At 43.7% G+C, this 16,187-nt stretch overlaps 1 protein-coding gene and 1 long non-coding RNA gene across 2 annotated transcripts in view; one reads left to right on the top strand and one right to left on the bottom strand.

Moving 5' to 3' along the window:
* Positions 1-7,135, top strand: part of LOC109479432 (sushi domain-containing protein 2-like) — a 28,228-nt gene extending 21,093 nt beyond the window's left edge. Inside the window, exons 17-19 of the mRNA XM_019781397.1 lie at positions 3,880-4,056; positions 4,738-4,903; positions 5,740-7,135. Of these exons, the coding sequence (XP_019636956.1) occupies positions 3,880-4,056; positions 4,738-4,903; positions 5,740-5,953 (557 nt within the window). The 3' untranslated portion in view covers positions 5,954-7,135. The remainder of the gene's footprint in view (positions 1-3,879; positions 4,057-4,737; positions 4,904-5,739) is intronic.
* A 6,892-nt stretch (positions 7,136-14,027) lies between these two features.
* On the bottom strand, positions 14,028-15,885 carry LOC109479431. The gene is made up of 2 exons (XR_002140788.1): positions 15,674-15,885; positions 14,028-15,133 (listed from the first exon to the last, which is right to left on the bottom strand). It is a non-coding gene; the product is annotated as an uncharacterized LOC109479431 (long non-coding RNA).
* Between the last annotated feature and the right edge of the window lie 302 nt (positions 15,886-16,187).

Here is a 16,187-nt window from a genome sequence, read left to right on the forward strand (position 1 = left end):
GTGTGTTTCCCTGTCCCTGGTGCCTACTGTGTTTCTCTGCCCCTGGTGCTGACTGTATTTCCATGTCCTTGTGCTGCCTGTGTTTCCCTGTCCCTGGTAATGACTGTGTTTCCCTGTCCTTGGTGCTGTGATTCCCTGTCCTTCGTGATGACTGTGTTTCCTGTCCCTGGTGCTGACTGTGTTTCCTGTCCTTCGTGCTGACTGTGTTTTCCTGTCCTTGGTGCTGACTGTTTTTCCCGGTCTCTGGTGCCTACTGTGTTTCCCTGTCCTGATGCTGACTGTGTTTCCTGTCCCTAGTGCTGACTGTGATTCCCTGCCCCTGGTGCTGACTGTGTTTCCCTGTCCCTGGTGCTGACTCTGTTTCCCTGTCCTTGGAGGTGACTGTGTTTCACTGTCCTTTGTGCTGACTGTTTCCCTGTCCTTGGTGCTGACTGTGTTTCCTGGTCCCTACTGCTAACTGTGTTTCCTTGTCCCTGGTCCTGACTGTGTTTTCCTGCCCCTGGTACTTACTGTGTTCCCTGTTCCTGGTGCTGACTATATTTCCCTGCCCTTGTGCTGATTGTGTTTCCCTGTCCTTGTGCTGATTGTGTTTTCCTGTCACTGGTGCTTACTGTGTTTCCCTGTCCCTGGTGCTGACTGTGTTTCCCTGTCCTTTTGCTGACTGTGTTTCCCTGTCCTTGTGCTGAATGTGTTTCCCTGTCCTTGTGCTGATTGTGTTTCCCTGTCACTGGTGCTTACTGTGTTTCCCTGTCCCTGGTGCTGACTGTGTTCCCCTGTCCCTGGTGATGACTGTGTTTACCTGTCCTTGGTCCTGACTATGTTTCCCTGTCCTTGGAGCTGACTGTGTTTTCCTGTCCCTGGTGCTGACTGTGTTTCCCTGTCCCTGGTGCTTACTGTGTTTCCCTGTCCTTGTGCTGACTGTGTTTCCCTGTCCTTGGTGCTGACTTTGTTTCCCGGTCCCTGGTGCCTACTGTGTTTCACTGTCCTTGGTGCTGACTGTGTTGCCCTGTCCCTGGTGCTGACTGTGTTCCCTGTTCCTGGTGCTGACTGTGTTTCCTGTCCTTGTGCTGATTGTGTTTCCCTGTCCTGGTGCTGACTGTGTTTCCCTGTCCTTGGTGAGGACTGTGTTTCCCTGTCCTTGGTGCTGACTGTGTTTCCTGTCCCTGGTGCTGGTTGTGTTTCCCTGTCCCTGGTTCTGACTGTGTTTCCCTGTCCTTGGTGCTGACCTTGGTGTTTCCCTGCCCCTGGTGCTGACTGTGTTTACCTGTCCTTGTGCTGATTGTGTTTCCCTGTCCCTGGTGCTGACTGTGTTCCCCTGTCGCTGGTGCTGACTGTGTTTCCCTGTCCTTGGTGCTGACTGTATTTCCCTGTCCTTGGTGCTGACTGTGTTTCACTGTCCTTTGTGCTGACTGTTTCCCTGTCCTTGGTGCTGACTGTGTTTCCTGGTCCCTACTGCTAACTGTGTTTCCCTGTCCCTGGTCCTGACTGTGTTTCCCTGTCCCTGGTACTGACTGTGTTTCCCTGTCCCTGGTACTGACTGTGTTTCCCTGTCCCTGGTGCTCACTGTGTTTCCCTGTTCCCGATGCTGACTGTGTTTCCCTGTCCCTGGTGCTGACTGTGTTTCCCTGTCCCTGGTACTGACTGTGTTTCCCAGTCCCTGATGCTGACTGTGTTTCCCTGTCCCTGGTGCTGACTGTGTTTCCCTGTCCCTGGTACTAACTGTGTTTCCCTGTCCCTGGTGCTGACTGTGTTTCCCTGTTCCCGATGCTGACTGTGTCTTCCTGTCTCTGGTGCTGACTGTTTCCCTGTCCTTGGTGCTGACTGTGTTTCCCTGTCTGTGGTCCTGTCTATGTTTCCCTGTCCCTGGCACTGACTGTGTTTTTCCTGTCCCTGGTCCTGACTGTGTTTCCCTGTCCTTGGTGCTGACTGTATTTCCCTGTCCTTGTGCTGATTGTGTTTCCCTGTCATTGTGCTGATTGTGTTTCCCTGTCCTTGGTGCTGACTGTGTTTCCCTGTCCTTGGTGCTGACTGTGTTTCCTGTCCTTGGTGCTGACTGTGTTGCCCTGTCCCTGGTGCTGGTTGTGTTTCCCTGTCCTTGTGCTGTTTGTGTTTCCCTGTCCCTGGTGCTGAGTGTGTTTCCCAGTCCCTGGTGCTTACTGTATCTCCCTGTCCTTGTGCTGATTGTGTTTCCCTGTCCTTGTGCTGATTGTGTTTCCCTGTCCTTGGTGCTGACTGTGTTTCCCCTGTCCCTGGTGCTGGTTGTGTTTCCCTGTCCTTGGTGCTGAGTGTGTTTCCCAGTCCCTGGTGCTTACTGTGTTTCCCTGTCCTTGTGCTGAATGTGTTTCCCTGTCCTTGTGCTGATTGTGTTTCCCTGTCCCTGATGCTGAGTGTGTTTCCCAGTCCCTGGTGCTTACTGTGTTTCCCTGTCCTTGTGCTGAATGTGTTACCCTGTCCTTGTGCTGATTGTGTTTCCCTGTCCCTGGTGCTGACTGTGTTTCCCTGTCCCTGGTGCTGACTGTGTTTCCCTGTCCTTGGTGCTGAGTGTGTTTCCCAGTCCCTGGTGCTGATTGTGTTTCCCTGTCCTTGGTGCTGACTGTGTTTCCGTTGTCCCGTGGTGCTGAGTGTGTTTCACTGTCCTTCAGCTGACTGTGTTTCCCTGTCCTGGTGCTGACTGTGATTCCCTGTTCTTGTGCTGTCTGTGTCTCCCTATCCTTGGTGCTGACTGTGTTTCACTGTCTTTGGTGATGACTGTATTTCCCTGTCCCTGGTGCTGACTGTGTTTCCCCGTCCCTGGTGCTGACTGTGTTTTCCTGTCCCTGGGGCTGACTGTGTTTTCCTGTCCTTGGTGCTGAGTGTGTTTCTCAGTTCCTGGTTCTGATTGTGTTTCCCTGTCCCTGGTGCTGACTGTGTTTCCCTGTCCCTGGTGCTACTGTGTTTCTCTGCCCCTGGTGCTGACTGTATTTCCATGTCCTTGTGCTGCCTGTGTTTCCCTGTCCCTGGTAATGACTGTGTTTCCCTGTCCTTGGTGCTGTGATTCCCTGTCCTTCGTGATGACTGTGTTTCCTGTCCCTGGTGCTGACTGTGTTTCCTGTCCTTCGTGCTGACTGTGTTTTCCTGTCCTTGGTGCTGACTGTTTTTCCCGGTCTCTGGTGCCTACTGTGTTTCCCTGTCCTGATGCTGACTGTGTTTCCCTGTCCCTGGTGCTGACTGTGTTTCCCGTCCCTGGTGCTGACTGTGTTCCCCTGTCCCTTGTGCTGACTGTGTTTTCCTGTCTCTGGTGCTGACTGTGTTTCCCTGTCCTTGGTGCTGACTGTGTTTCCCTGTCCCTGGTGCTGACTGTGTTTCCCTGTCCCTGGTGCTGATTGTGTTTCCCTGTCCCTGGTGCTGACTGTGTTTCCCTGTCCCTGGTGCTGACTGTGTTTCCCTGTCCTTGGTGCTGACTGTGTTTCCCTGTCCCTGGTGCTGGTTGTGTTTCCCTGTCCTTGTGCTGTTTGTGTTTCCCTGTCCCTGGTGCTGACTGTGTTTCCCTGTCCCTGGTGCTGACTGTGTTTTCCTGTCCTTCAGCTGAATGTGTTTCCCTGTACTTGGTGCTGACTGTGTTTCCCTGTCCTTTGTGCTGTCTGTGTCTCCCTATCCTTGGTGCTGACTGTGTTTCACTGTCTTTGGTGCTGACTGTGTTTCCCCGTCCCTGGTGCTGACTGTGTTTTCCTGTCCCTGGTGCTGACTGTGCTTTCGTGTCCTTGGTGCTGAGTGTGTTTCCCAGTCCCTGGTGCTGACTGTGTTTCCCTGTTCCTGGTTCTGACTGTATTTCCCTATCCCTGACTATGTTTCCCCTATTGAAATATGATTGACTGGATTCACAAATATCTCCCCTTTCAGAGTTGATAACCTGTGGTCCACTGGACCCTCCCAATGTTCCCGGAACTCTGATCATCCCCAGCTACTCGATCGGCTCCGTTGCCACCTTCGAGTGTGAAGTGGGAGTCCTGGCCACGGCCTGGGAACGAGTCTGTCAACCAGGTGGCACCTGGAGCTACGCTCCGCCCCCAGTCTGTGGTAGGTGTGAAGGTCTACTCCCAACACTAAACAAACAAACAAACAAACAAACAAACAAACAAACAAACAAACAAACATATATACATACATGTAAGGTAGGCTCCATCAGGTTTCCTACGGGGTATGGATCTTGGAGTTTGGCAAAAAATAATTGTCCGTTAGAGTCAGTCCAGAGGAGTATTAATCCCCCCCTCCAAAGCGGTCAAATGAACACTATGGTGGGTATATTAACCTCCCCAATTGTTCTCTTTACTTGGCTTCATTTTATCCAACCGCGTTGTTAGTCTGGTGGAGACTACACGATCTGTTCATCACTTGCAATTGTTACATTTATATATAAATGTTTTTTTCAGTTGACACCTCGCAGCCATTCGGATGAATTACGTACAACTTACAAAAATGTCTCTAACTGAACCACATCAAAATTTAAAGTGTTACACAGGATACGAATGTTAGCATCTAGTTTAATAGCGATAAATCAATATGATCATTTTCTTTAAACAATTCAATATTAAGAAAGACAAAAACAACAACAACAGCAATATCGATTAGTTCTAAAACATGATGCACATTAAAAGAGAAATTACAGTTAAAGATTGAAAGTTGTAGGAGAATTCTAAACTGAAATATCATATTTCACGTTCGTATCAATGAAGTGAACTAATTTTGTACATACCACAGAGGTGTGTGCCAGGCCCTACCAGGTCAGGTACGGGATGTGTGTCCGATTTGTACCACGACCGATGAACTACCCAGCAGCAGTGGCATACTGCCAGAATGACCAAGCAGAGCTGCTACCCGTCCGGAACCCTGCGGTGATCGAAGACGCGGACAGGCGTCTGCTGCGGTACGCTAATCCCTTCTACATTTACCCGTGGCCAACAGGAATCTCCCGGGCGTCGGGGAGAGGAGGCGATAAAATCGGCACTCGAGTTACCATTTACCCCCCATAGATGGTAACTCGGGTGGCCAATTTGATAGTCCCCGGCAACAGACAAAATCTGCTTGGAGATTAGGCCACTAGCAAGAAAAGTAGAGATGTTTGGTTTCCGTTCAGAATCGACACTGTACTGGTAATTTCAAGGCAGATCCTACGATGGCAAGACAGTATCCATTGGCCAGTGCTGTGACCATTAGCCCGGTTTACATGGTGGCCAATGGTCAAAGCTCTGGCCAGTGGATACTGTCTTGCCACCGTAGGATCTGCTTGGAGATTACTGTACTGGTGGCTACAGCTGGTGCAGATGATGTCGGTACCTGAAGGGGAACAACACCTCTGGAATGTAAATGTTTTGTTGACATAAGAATAGTGATAAGTATTTTCTCTATAACATGCTGCACGGCACAATAGCAATATATTCGATAATTAAAATAGCTCTACATAGTACCCCAGTTCCGTAATTGTTTACAGCAGCCAAGTGCTTTTGTAAAAGTTAGTGATGGGCTAGAATGTTAAAAGCTTGATCGATGTCTCTGTGTCTCCTCTACCAGGCCTCAGGAGCGGTTGGAAAGAGAGAAATCAGTCGAATAGACAGATAACATGCCAGGAGAGCGGCAAACTGCACTCCCTTAGCGTACCAACTACCCTGGCATGTTATCCGTCTTTTTGGCCAACGTTTACTCTTTCCAGTTGCTTCTGATGCCTAGTAGAGGCTAAATAATGAGTTACTATTCCGTCTGCAGTCGTGGCCCATGCACCCCTGGACTCTGGTCTGGTCTGACGGACGCCGAGACTGAGGGTACCTGGATCTGGCATGACGGGGTCGCCTACGTGTCTGGAAACATCCCGGGCAACTCTGCCGCCGCGGACTGCGCATATTTGACTCGGCGGGCTGGTTTGGAACTGCGCGTTACGTCATGTGATAATTCAAGGAAGACATTTATCTGCAAACGTTGAAATTCTGGTTAATTTGCCCCAAACTGATCTTTGAAAGAAGCATTTTGACCCTCTTTTATAAACGTTCCAAACGCGAACGTTTCATTGGCATACACAACTATTAAATGTCGTATCCACCATAAACACCTACCACAACCCCTTTAGAAATGAAGTTTGAAATTGTCACTGTAAGTGCATGATGCTATTCCTAGTACACAACTACCCAAAGCCTAACTTCTTTGCTATACTAAGTGAAATATTAAGACATTGTCAAAATGCATATTTCTTCACAGACCCTTTTGACAAAAAATGAAAATTTTGGAATTTACCAATGCCATTTATTGCAAGGCTTTTCAAAACTCAGATGTGACAAATTTGAATGGAAACAAAACAAAACAAAACAAACAAAAATAATCCATTGTGCTCGAATTGACCAAAGGCAGGGAGGGTGCTGCATTAGCCCCAAAACTATTCTGCTATCTTATGATAAGTGAAAGGATAGCATTTATTTAGCTACCACGAATTTATCAATTTACCAATTGAGTACTTTTGAATATTTCTTTTCGTTTCTTATAACACTGTCAGTGTTAGCAAAACGATATCGGATGCTATCTTTTCGCCTTCTAGTTGTTTTAGATCGACATTTCGAAGCTACAGATCCTAGTACTTCTGAAATTAGACAGTGGTCAATTTTCCTGCCTGCAAAATTCCACACGTTTCTCATGCATATATTAGCTCGACATGCGTGACTTTAATTTTTGCTAGTATGCAAAAGTAAATGCCATTACCAGCACATTCTAGCCCTTGCGCCTATCCATACTCCTGTGTTTGCTAATTCTGCGCGCTTTATATCTTCTTTTCTCACTATTACTGATTTCTGCTGACTTTCCGCTGAAGTTGAAGCTAATACCTTTCTTCATTTTAAATGTATCCATATAGCCGGCCATATAACCATATTATCCATAAAACCACATTATTCATATAACGATAATATTATTTAAATAACATAAAAGGTGGCATAGTCAAAGGGCAACTGGTGCACAAGCAGGACTTGGGAAATGTGGCTCAGGACAATTTTGAGTATCACACTAGCATCAGAATATCTACCTGAACCTTGATAAAAGACCAGTTAATTCATGGCTGAAATCATAATTAAAGGAGTACTAACCTCCAGAAGGAGGTGCTATATTTTGACAGGCATTTATTTTTGGAATTGAAAAATGCATATTATTTTATAGTATACAATTAAATGCCCATTTTGCGCGCAAGTCTTACAACGCATCGAATCCAGGACAAACTCTTCAAATACCCTCAAAACTATCCCAGAATACACCACGCTACCCCATTGGTGTCTATGTTTTAAACAAAAAGTTACGTTACAGGCCTCATTTCGGGGGCGATAAGAAAAATTCGTACCGTTTTGTGTTCTTTGGTATCTTACCAACCATTGCCCTTCTTGGTGTCCTTATCGCCCCTCATTTATGCCGCAAATATTGACGATGAAAAAAACGGCGTAATCTAGTTATCCTTTCCATAAGTGGCGTAATCTAATTATCTGTTCAAGTGATACTTACATGCAAATAAGTTGAGAAAATCAAAACATGCAGGATGAAACTGGCTCCCACTGTATTCGACATCCTGATATTATAATATCCAAGCCACAGGTCAAGCAAAGTAAAGCAAGTAATTTCTCAATAATCAGCTTGTTAGTGTGCTTGTCTCCTACCATTTTCGCCGAAAAATGTTTCTGTTGACCTGAAGTGTATGAGTATTGCGTAAGCCAGAATTCCCGGATGTATCAATTGTGGTTCAGCATGGGGGAAAATGATATTAATATCACTTTACAAACATGCGCCGCGCAAGTCGTACAAGTGAAATTATTTAAAAAGTCGGCTAGTTATGTATTCATTGCAGCATTATGTATCGGAAAATAGCACTTCCTTCTGGAGGTTAGTACTCCTTTAAGGATATGGAAGAATGATCAAATATTGGACTTGATAAAGTTGAACATTTAGCCTTTAGATAACCCATTCATTAAAATCACAGAAATATTGGATATGGGAGTAAGAACGTCTATTTCTTAAACATACCTTAATAACTGATTTCAGCTGCCAATGTCTATATTGGTTGAAAATGCTACAATTCATTAAAAAAAATAACGTTTGTTGTCTGTTCTGAAGACTCGAGTTTTCCTGAGCTGTGTTGGGATGCTATTCGTAGTACTTATTGACCATATATACTCTCAGGTAGCACTATGGTTATTATATGAACATCCGTGGAGACTATTTTCTTTTCTCACTTCTTTTCTTACCGCTTTCGGCTGACTTTCTGATGAAGCAAATATCTTTCTCCACGTTAAAATTATCCATATCATATTAATCATATCATATATAGCCGGCCATATAACCATATTATCCATATAACCATATTATCCATATAATCATATCAGGCCACAGCAATTTTATAGATGACATCCTCCGCAGACTCTAAATCTAATGTGATAGGGTGAAAAAAAACAAGGCGGGCCAGAAAAACATGATCCCTACATTTTCAAAAAGTAATAGTTTTCAATCGTTTACAAATGGTTTTGATTCAGTGGGGGCATCACATATAAAAGTAATGAAATTCATCACTGCATCAAATCAAAGCCTCGTATTGCGCCATCATATTTACCCGGTATCTGTCATCCACCTTCCGGCATGGCAGCAGACATCTTTCCCCATTTAATTTCGGCATGTTGACCACTGTCAGAAGGCAACAAAATTTCTTGTTTTTTCCCCCAAATTAGGCAAAAAAATTGCACGCGCTGATGTCATCAATAAAAATTCACTTGCTGTGGCCTTATATATATCAATATAATCATTTTATCCATATCACCATATAAGCATATAACCATATTATCATTATGGCCATATTATCCATATAACCATGATATTATTCAATAATGAAGTAAGTAAAACGTAAATTTTATGGATGAATTCCTCCGCAAAGTAATGCAACAGGGCAACAAAACAAGGCCTGCCAAAAAATACAATATTCCTACATTTTGAAATTTTGATATTGTAAAAGTTGCAAAACAAGAAATAATGCCTATATTGTATTTCTGCAACTGCCAACTATTACAACGTCCATTCATCACTAAAACAAGATAAAGTTTCCAATCATTGTAAAAATGTTTTTTATTGGGAACATCACATTTAAAAGGAACAAAATACATCACTGCATCAAAGTAAAATACACAACTGCACAATAAGCCTTGACTTGTTTCCTCTCTTCATGTTTATCTACCATCCGTTCTGGCATTACAACAGACAGAGGGCAACAAAATTTATCGTTTTTTTTTCAAATTTTTCAGGCGAAAATTAATACGTGCGCTGATATCATCCATAAAAATTACTTGCTGTGGCCTAACATCTAGCTGAACCCAAAGTTAAAAGACCAGTTAGTTTATCGCTGAAATCATAATTGACATAGAAAAATGACCGAACATTGGACATTGTTAATTTCATTTTAAAACTTGATTGTATCTATCCTTAGTTGGTAGTAGGCTATGGTTATGATGAACCACCTTGACATGCCTGAGACCAAGAACAACCTCTTATCTTCTTTAGGTGAAGACGTAATCATAAATGTGTACTAGTAACAACAGCAACCGAACTTCTTTAAATGCTGTGGTACCATCTGCAACTTTCCACATCTTTAAGCCTCGGTCACAACTCGCCGTACGTGCTTCTGCGTGCTGTCTACGTGCAAAAACGTGGGCAAACGTAGGACATCCGTGCGTGGTGAGTACCACCTCCGTACGGAATCCTACGGATTTGGGAGCACGCAGACACGCCGTAGAACCTTAAGTGCATGTAATACTTTTTCTACGTGCGGTCTGCGGATTTACCACCCGTGCGTGCGAGTACGTGCGACGCGCGTGCCCCGTACAGCCTATGAGCGTGCAACGTACGGACTCCGTGAGTCTAACTTCACTATTCTCACGTGCAATTGCTGTACGGACAGCGCACGAAGCACGTGAGTGCCACGCACGGTGCTTGCGTCATCCGTGCTTACTCCTCACTTCCCAGTTGACCTGCTCAATGACCACGCAGAACACACGTGCACCATACCAGGTGCTCCGCACGTGCAACGCACGTGCAACGCACCTGATTTCTACAGTATATAAAGACGACTTGACGGGCGACTGCCAACTCGTCTCCAAGATGCCCAGGAAGGCTCAAAAGAAGTCTACCAGACAAGATCCAAAGAAACGGGCCGCGGAAGACACCAGGGCGGCTAGTGATGATGAAGTTAACAGGAGGTGCACGCACTTACAACGTGCGAGTGAGTAAGGAAATCGTGCGCACGCCGCACGTGTAGGTACGGCCTGTACGCGGCAACGTGGCAATCGCACAGAGATCGTACGTTGCAAGCACGTGCAACTCACTTACCACTTGCGCAACGTACGATGCACGCAACCGCTGACGGCCAGGCGTGTCGTGCAGACCACGTACGTACACCTTGCGAGTGACGTACTCCCTCGGCCGGCCACCCTACGTTTGCAGAAAAAACGTAGCAGACGTAGCCACGACAAAAACGTACGGACAAAAAGCACGCACGGCGAGTTGTGACCGTCGCTTAATATACATAAAGATTACAACATGTTAAAACAGCACCAAGAATACAATACGTGACAGTAAATGGCAGGAAACCAAGGACCATTCTGAGACGCCACAATAGATCTAGATTTCTCTGATACCAAATACTGCGGCCATTCAGCATGACCTGTGGTGACAAATCCAAGATCATTCTTCTGGGGAAACGGTATAGACCTAATTGTATCTTTATGTTTACTAAAATAATGTAACGGCTTGGATGCCTGTTTACCACCCATCGTGATAATATTAATGTTCTAATTTTATATTTAGCCAACTTCTTATCATGTATGTATAATGGATTCAGTTGGTTGATCAAGCACCTGCCACCATAGATATGTTAAACACTTTTCTGTCACGGTTGTTTTGATCTCATGCAAACATTTCTCTCCATGCTGACTGCATGATGATAGAGAACAAAAGGGTTTAAGTGTTAAGTTAGGGTTAAAGGGAATGGAAACAACTTGATATAAGTGAATACTGAGACAGTTGTAATAAACCTTTCCATTTAATGCATGCATCTCAGCATATTGAGAGATGGCAGTTGACATGGTTCTCTGTTCTATTACGAAAATAAAGGTGGACTAAAGGTTTATTGTTTGTGTCAGGTTTCGTCATCGCGTCGGATCTTATTATGGCAGAGTTTTAAATTTAGGTACAACAAGGTGTCCTCATAAATCTAGATATTTTATTAGGCATTCATTGTACATACAAAAGTTAAAGGTCATAGTCAGCCTCCTCTGTTATAGTGATTGAACAACACGACATCATAAACACGCACAGCAACGCAAATTTCATCACACTATTCAACACTAGCTCCAGAGTTTTGACTTTCATCTGTCTGTTAATACCTGCAGCCTCAGCTACTATTCCATATGGAGAGGGAGGGTTCAAAGGCATTCAATGATATATAGTCTTTATGTTTCGTGTGTCAATTCTGCACACGGGGTCTTTAAGTTTTAGATTACTAACTTATCGTTAAAACGCGATATTCTGGTTTCTACATACAAAATATATATTTTTAAAGTCAGCTTTATCCAATCAATAGATAAGAAAGATGATGATGATGATGACGATGATGATGACGTCATTGATGATGATGTTCAAGATGACGATGATGACGATAATGAACCTTCTCGAGTTATGCTGTTGACATGCACACACATACTCACTCACACATACACACACACACACGCACAAACATACACACACACACATACACACACACACGCACACACACACACACACACACACACACACAGACACTCACACATACACACACACACACTCACACACACACACACACGCATACACACACACTAACTATATTGCAACTCCAATGACAAAATGATAAAGGTAAAACCAAAACAACTATTTTGAAAAAAGGCAGATTTTCACCGTGAAAATGTTTAAAGCATACCTGTAAATCTTGTAGACTTGCCAAAGACGGATTGCCCTGATGATGTAGTTATCATTGACGTCGATAGGTGTCGTTCCATTCAGTAAGTCAACTGGAAACCTCTGTATGTTCTTAAACAGCAGTGGCTTGGTCGACACGTTCACGAAATATTGGTCTAGGAGGACGGGAGCGTCTTCAGCAAATGTTATTTTTTCCTGGAAAAAAGAAGAATTAAGGCAATTTTGCGACGACAGCCGCCACTCCTTTACGTGACACTGCATGATCATGGGTTAAATTTGTATTTTTTAACTCATGTCAGGCGATATCAGCCGGGTAACCCGCTTTATTGAGGAGTTACAATTCCAATAAAATGAGCAAGAAATATGAGAGTCCAAACCTTCGGAAAACGCATAACGGGGGGTGCCCTAATCCCGACCTACCCCTAATTCCGTACTAGTTTGAAAAATCCTTGTTGCGGCGTTATGCATGGGAGCACGCACCTTAAAATAACCGCAAGAATGGATAAAGTTTTTGTGTTGATATCGGTAATCTCACTAAGTTTGTTTTAGTTCGTACACTCCGACAACAGACGAGTGAAAAATCTGTTTGAATTCGACGCTTGTTCGGGGGTTGACGAGCGTGTCAAAAATGCAGGTTTTGCTTTTCAAACAGCCGCTTTGGAGCGAGTCGCGTAATCGTAAAAAGAATTGTGTGGGGCAGAAAAACAGTTGTATATTGTTTTAGTCATAATTTGTGTATAAACTCTCTTCTCAGATCGAACTGTGTTTGATACTAGGTCAGAATTAGGGCACCCCTGTTGCGATAGAACGTTCCACCGGCAAAATGACCAAAAACCTGCCGTACGTTTCGTCAACCATTACGCTTGGGTGCAAGGCGCTACACTGAAGTAAAATACACAGCTATTCAGCTTTAATCGTTGTGATCATTATCTGTCAAGATTATACCTCATGTTGTACGAGTTTTTGGTCAGATAAACTATAAGCCTATTCGCCATTACCGGCGCGAAATGCATGATGGGTAATATCCGCCATTTTGAGAGATAAACAAAACCGTGTCGCCCCGCGACACAGCGAGCGCGGGTGTCGAATCCCGCTACGTAGCTAAAAAAAATGAGTTTACCCGGGCCGTAAGTGGAGATTTTATATCTTATTGGACGGCAAAGATGACAGACGTTTCTTGGTTGAGGTTAGACTGCCGGTAACTGCCGGTTTTCAAGGCGTTTCCGCGAGTCACGTCCAGGGGGAAAAGCCTACAACTTCAAGGCGCATACAACTTCGTATGCTTAAAAGAATCACGACGCGGTTGCCGAATTCGCCGAAGACAGCAGCAGGTTCAGTTGTGAATGTCAAGAATTATAGTCAAGAATAAAAAAACTCACCTATTCTCGGCCCGGTGGGCTTCACGGAAGGGTAGTTCGTCGAAGCGAAGGACGACGTCAAAGGATGCCCCTCCCCCCGCACTTAAAAATCGGCCCAGCACTGATCATGAGTTTAGCGAGCCGGCCCTGTGCCTCCCATACTACGTAAACGGCTGTCGGGCGACTATGGTGAGGAGAAAACATACTCCTACTTCGACTTTGAATGGGTAAGCGAAGTCCCTTACCACCATATTACCCCAACTGCAGACAGAAATTGCTTCCTCAAACGACTAGGCACATCTTACCTCCTTAGTCCACACTGTCTTGGCCGCGGAGACGAACTTGTCCACAGACCCAGGATACAGAACCCAAGACATAACAGTAGTATTCAAGCAACCATGGCATTAATTTTCTTTGAAGAACCTTGTGTTTAGTAAAGGATTGTTGCATGTTGCCAGTAATACTTGTGTTAGTGTACAGGTCTTTCTCAACATATATGGCATTGTATATTTAATATTATATTTCCTATGCACCATTCATTAAGTGCTGTCCACATATAGAGAGATATGGGAATAAGAAAAATATCAAAATGGTGCTTGTTTTGTTTTCTTTATAGTATATACATGTATGTAACAGTACAATCAGTGTCCAGGGAAATAGTAATTGAAAGGTTATCTGAGTTGGTAAGTTACATATTTTATTTAAAAAAAACTGTTCTCCAACTCAAGAAATTTGAGTTTTCAACTATATCTGTCTTCATCAACTATCTGAGCCAAGTGCTGTGGCATTATATTTTCTACATCACTTTGATTGCAGAGCTGTTTGTGTGTTAACACAGTAAGTTTATGTTTAACGGTGCTTGTATGTTTTCTATCACAGTGTGAATGTTTACAGTAATCTAGTAATCGCCATCGTACAACCTATGCTGTCTAGCACATATTATTTAGTATTTAGACAATAAACCGGATAGTGAATGTGAGTGAGTATGTAGTACTGTCGATGCAGTTAACTGACTTGTTTTTCTTGTGTTTGGTCAGAAAAACAACAAGAGAGTAGTTACAAATTAAATATTCCACTTTCAAGATCCAAACGCAGGGGTCAGGTGTTTGATGTAAGTAGTGTAAATGACTGGAGTTCTCTACATACACCTGATCTTATGGTCAACAGTCAGTGGAAAAGATCTAAACTTAAGTACTAGTACTTAGACCATCACTGGGAGCACCTGTGGTGCAGGCACGAAGGAGTCAACTACACCAGTTCACCACAGCTTTCTCAACTGCATGCGGAAAAAGGTATCTTAAGTGGTAAATATAGTGTTAATGACTTGACATCATGTTCAAATATATTATTTTCCACTAATTCAAGTTAATAAGTGAAAAGATAATCATATTGAATCTATTTACAGCAGACCCTTGTTAGACTAAAAGTCTGTACCAGTTTAGCAGTATTACTGCACAGAACTATCAAAATTCAGTACATAAAATATCTGTCATGATTACAATTTGCAGCACTGTTTATGTGCGGGTTACAATATACTTTCATGAAACCATTTCAGAACCTAAGTGTACTTGTATTTTTAGTATATTCCATCTGGGTTTGGCTTCAAGCTTGTTCATAAGTTTATTCCCTCTTCTCCTAGCATGAGGTTTTTTTCTTCTCATAGGAAAATGGTCCACTTTTTGTACCATGTATTTGGCATGTCTCTTCCATTTTTCTAGATGGTAAGTTGAATTGCTGCAATTCACTACTGCACACAGCTTCATGTTGAGGTCGGGAAAGTAACACTGTAAAAAGAAGAAGAGAGAAAAATTGAACCAAAAGTTGATGGATTTACGTTCAAAACATCAAGTCTTGAATGCACTAATGCAATGGCATTTGCATGCACAAAACCCCCATGACCCTATGTATCCCGCTACGAAAACCACACTTAATATTTATAAACATATAGATGTCATCACTGCTTGTACTATTACCTAAATCATTATTTTAATCGGTAATAATGTCGTGGTGAAACGGTGAGGATTGTGGTTAGAGAGCTCTATGTGCTTGGGGTGACACAAGAACACGTAGTGTATCGGTCTTCTGAAGACAAAGCTCATGCAGTTTATTTACAATTTTTACCGACTAAAACTGAAAAATTCCACCATTACCGTACACAAATAACCACTCTTACACGAAAAAAGGTATTCCAAAACTCGTTTTATCGAGATTGGACCGGAAAATTGAGCGGAAAACGTGAAGACGGAAGGCATGCAGGATGGGGGAGGGGGGCAAGCATAGTAATTAGGCGCTAGCGCTAGCTTGGATACCGTCAAAAAACGTACCGTAAATCCACTTGAAGATAAAGATATCGCGATATTTTAGGCAAGATAGGTCCAGAACATCGTTGGAACTCAGCCCAAGGCGGGTCACCACCGGTAACGCCGTGTGTAAGCTGGAAATCGAGACATACGCTGGCGCTGGGGACGATGGCGGCCGCGGGTTTGTTTATCTCCAATTCTGCGTAACCAAGTAAACTCCGCGCAGGCGCACTAGTAATGGCGAATAGGCTTATTACCAAAGGTATAAGTGCGATTGCATGGAACATGGGTCGGAATTAGGACCCCTCCCGTGAACGTTATATGATCCAGTCACTCCAATCATTTTCTGAAAATAATCCCAATTCCACGACATTTAATTGGAATGGCCTAGGTATAAGTTCGGCATGAATATTTACATATGTTAGCAATGATATGTACAAAAGTTTTTAAGAAATCAACCATCACAACTCAAAAACTCTCTGAGACATGTTATGTAGAACAGGAGAAATTTTGACTTTGCTGCCAGGAAGTTTACCCA

The sequence above is a fragment of the Branchiostoma belcheri genome, unplaced genomic scaffold, assembly GCF_001625305.1.
Source record: "Branchiostoma belcheri isolate BF01 breed outbred unplaced genomic scaffold, Haploidv18h27 scaffold488, whole genome shotgun sequence".
Taxonomy (NCBI): Eukaryota; Metazoa; Chordata; class Leptocardii; order Amphioxiformes; family Branchiostomatidae; genus Branchiostoma; species Branchiostoma belcheri.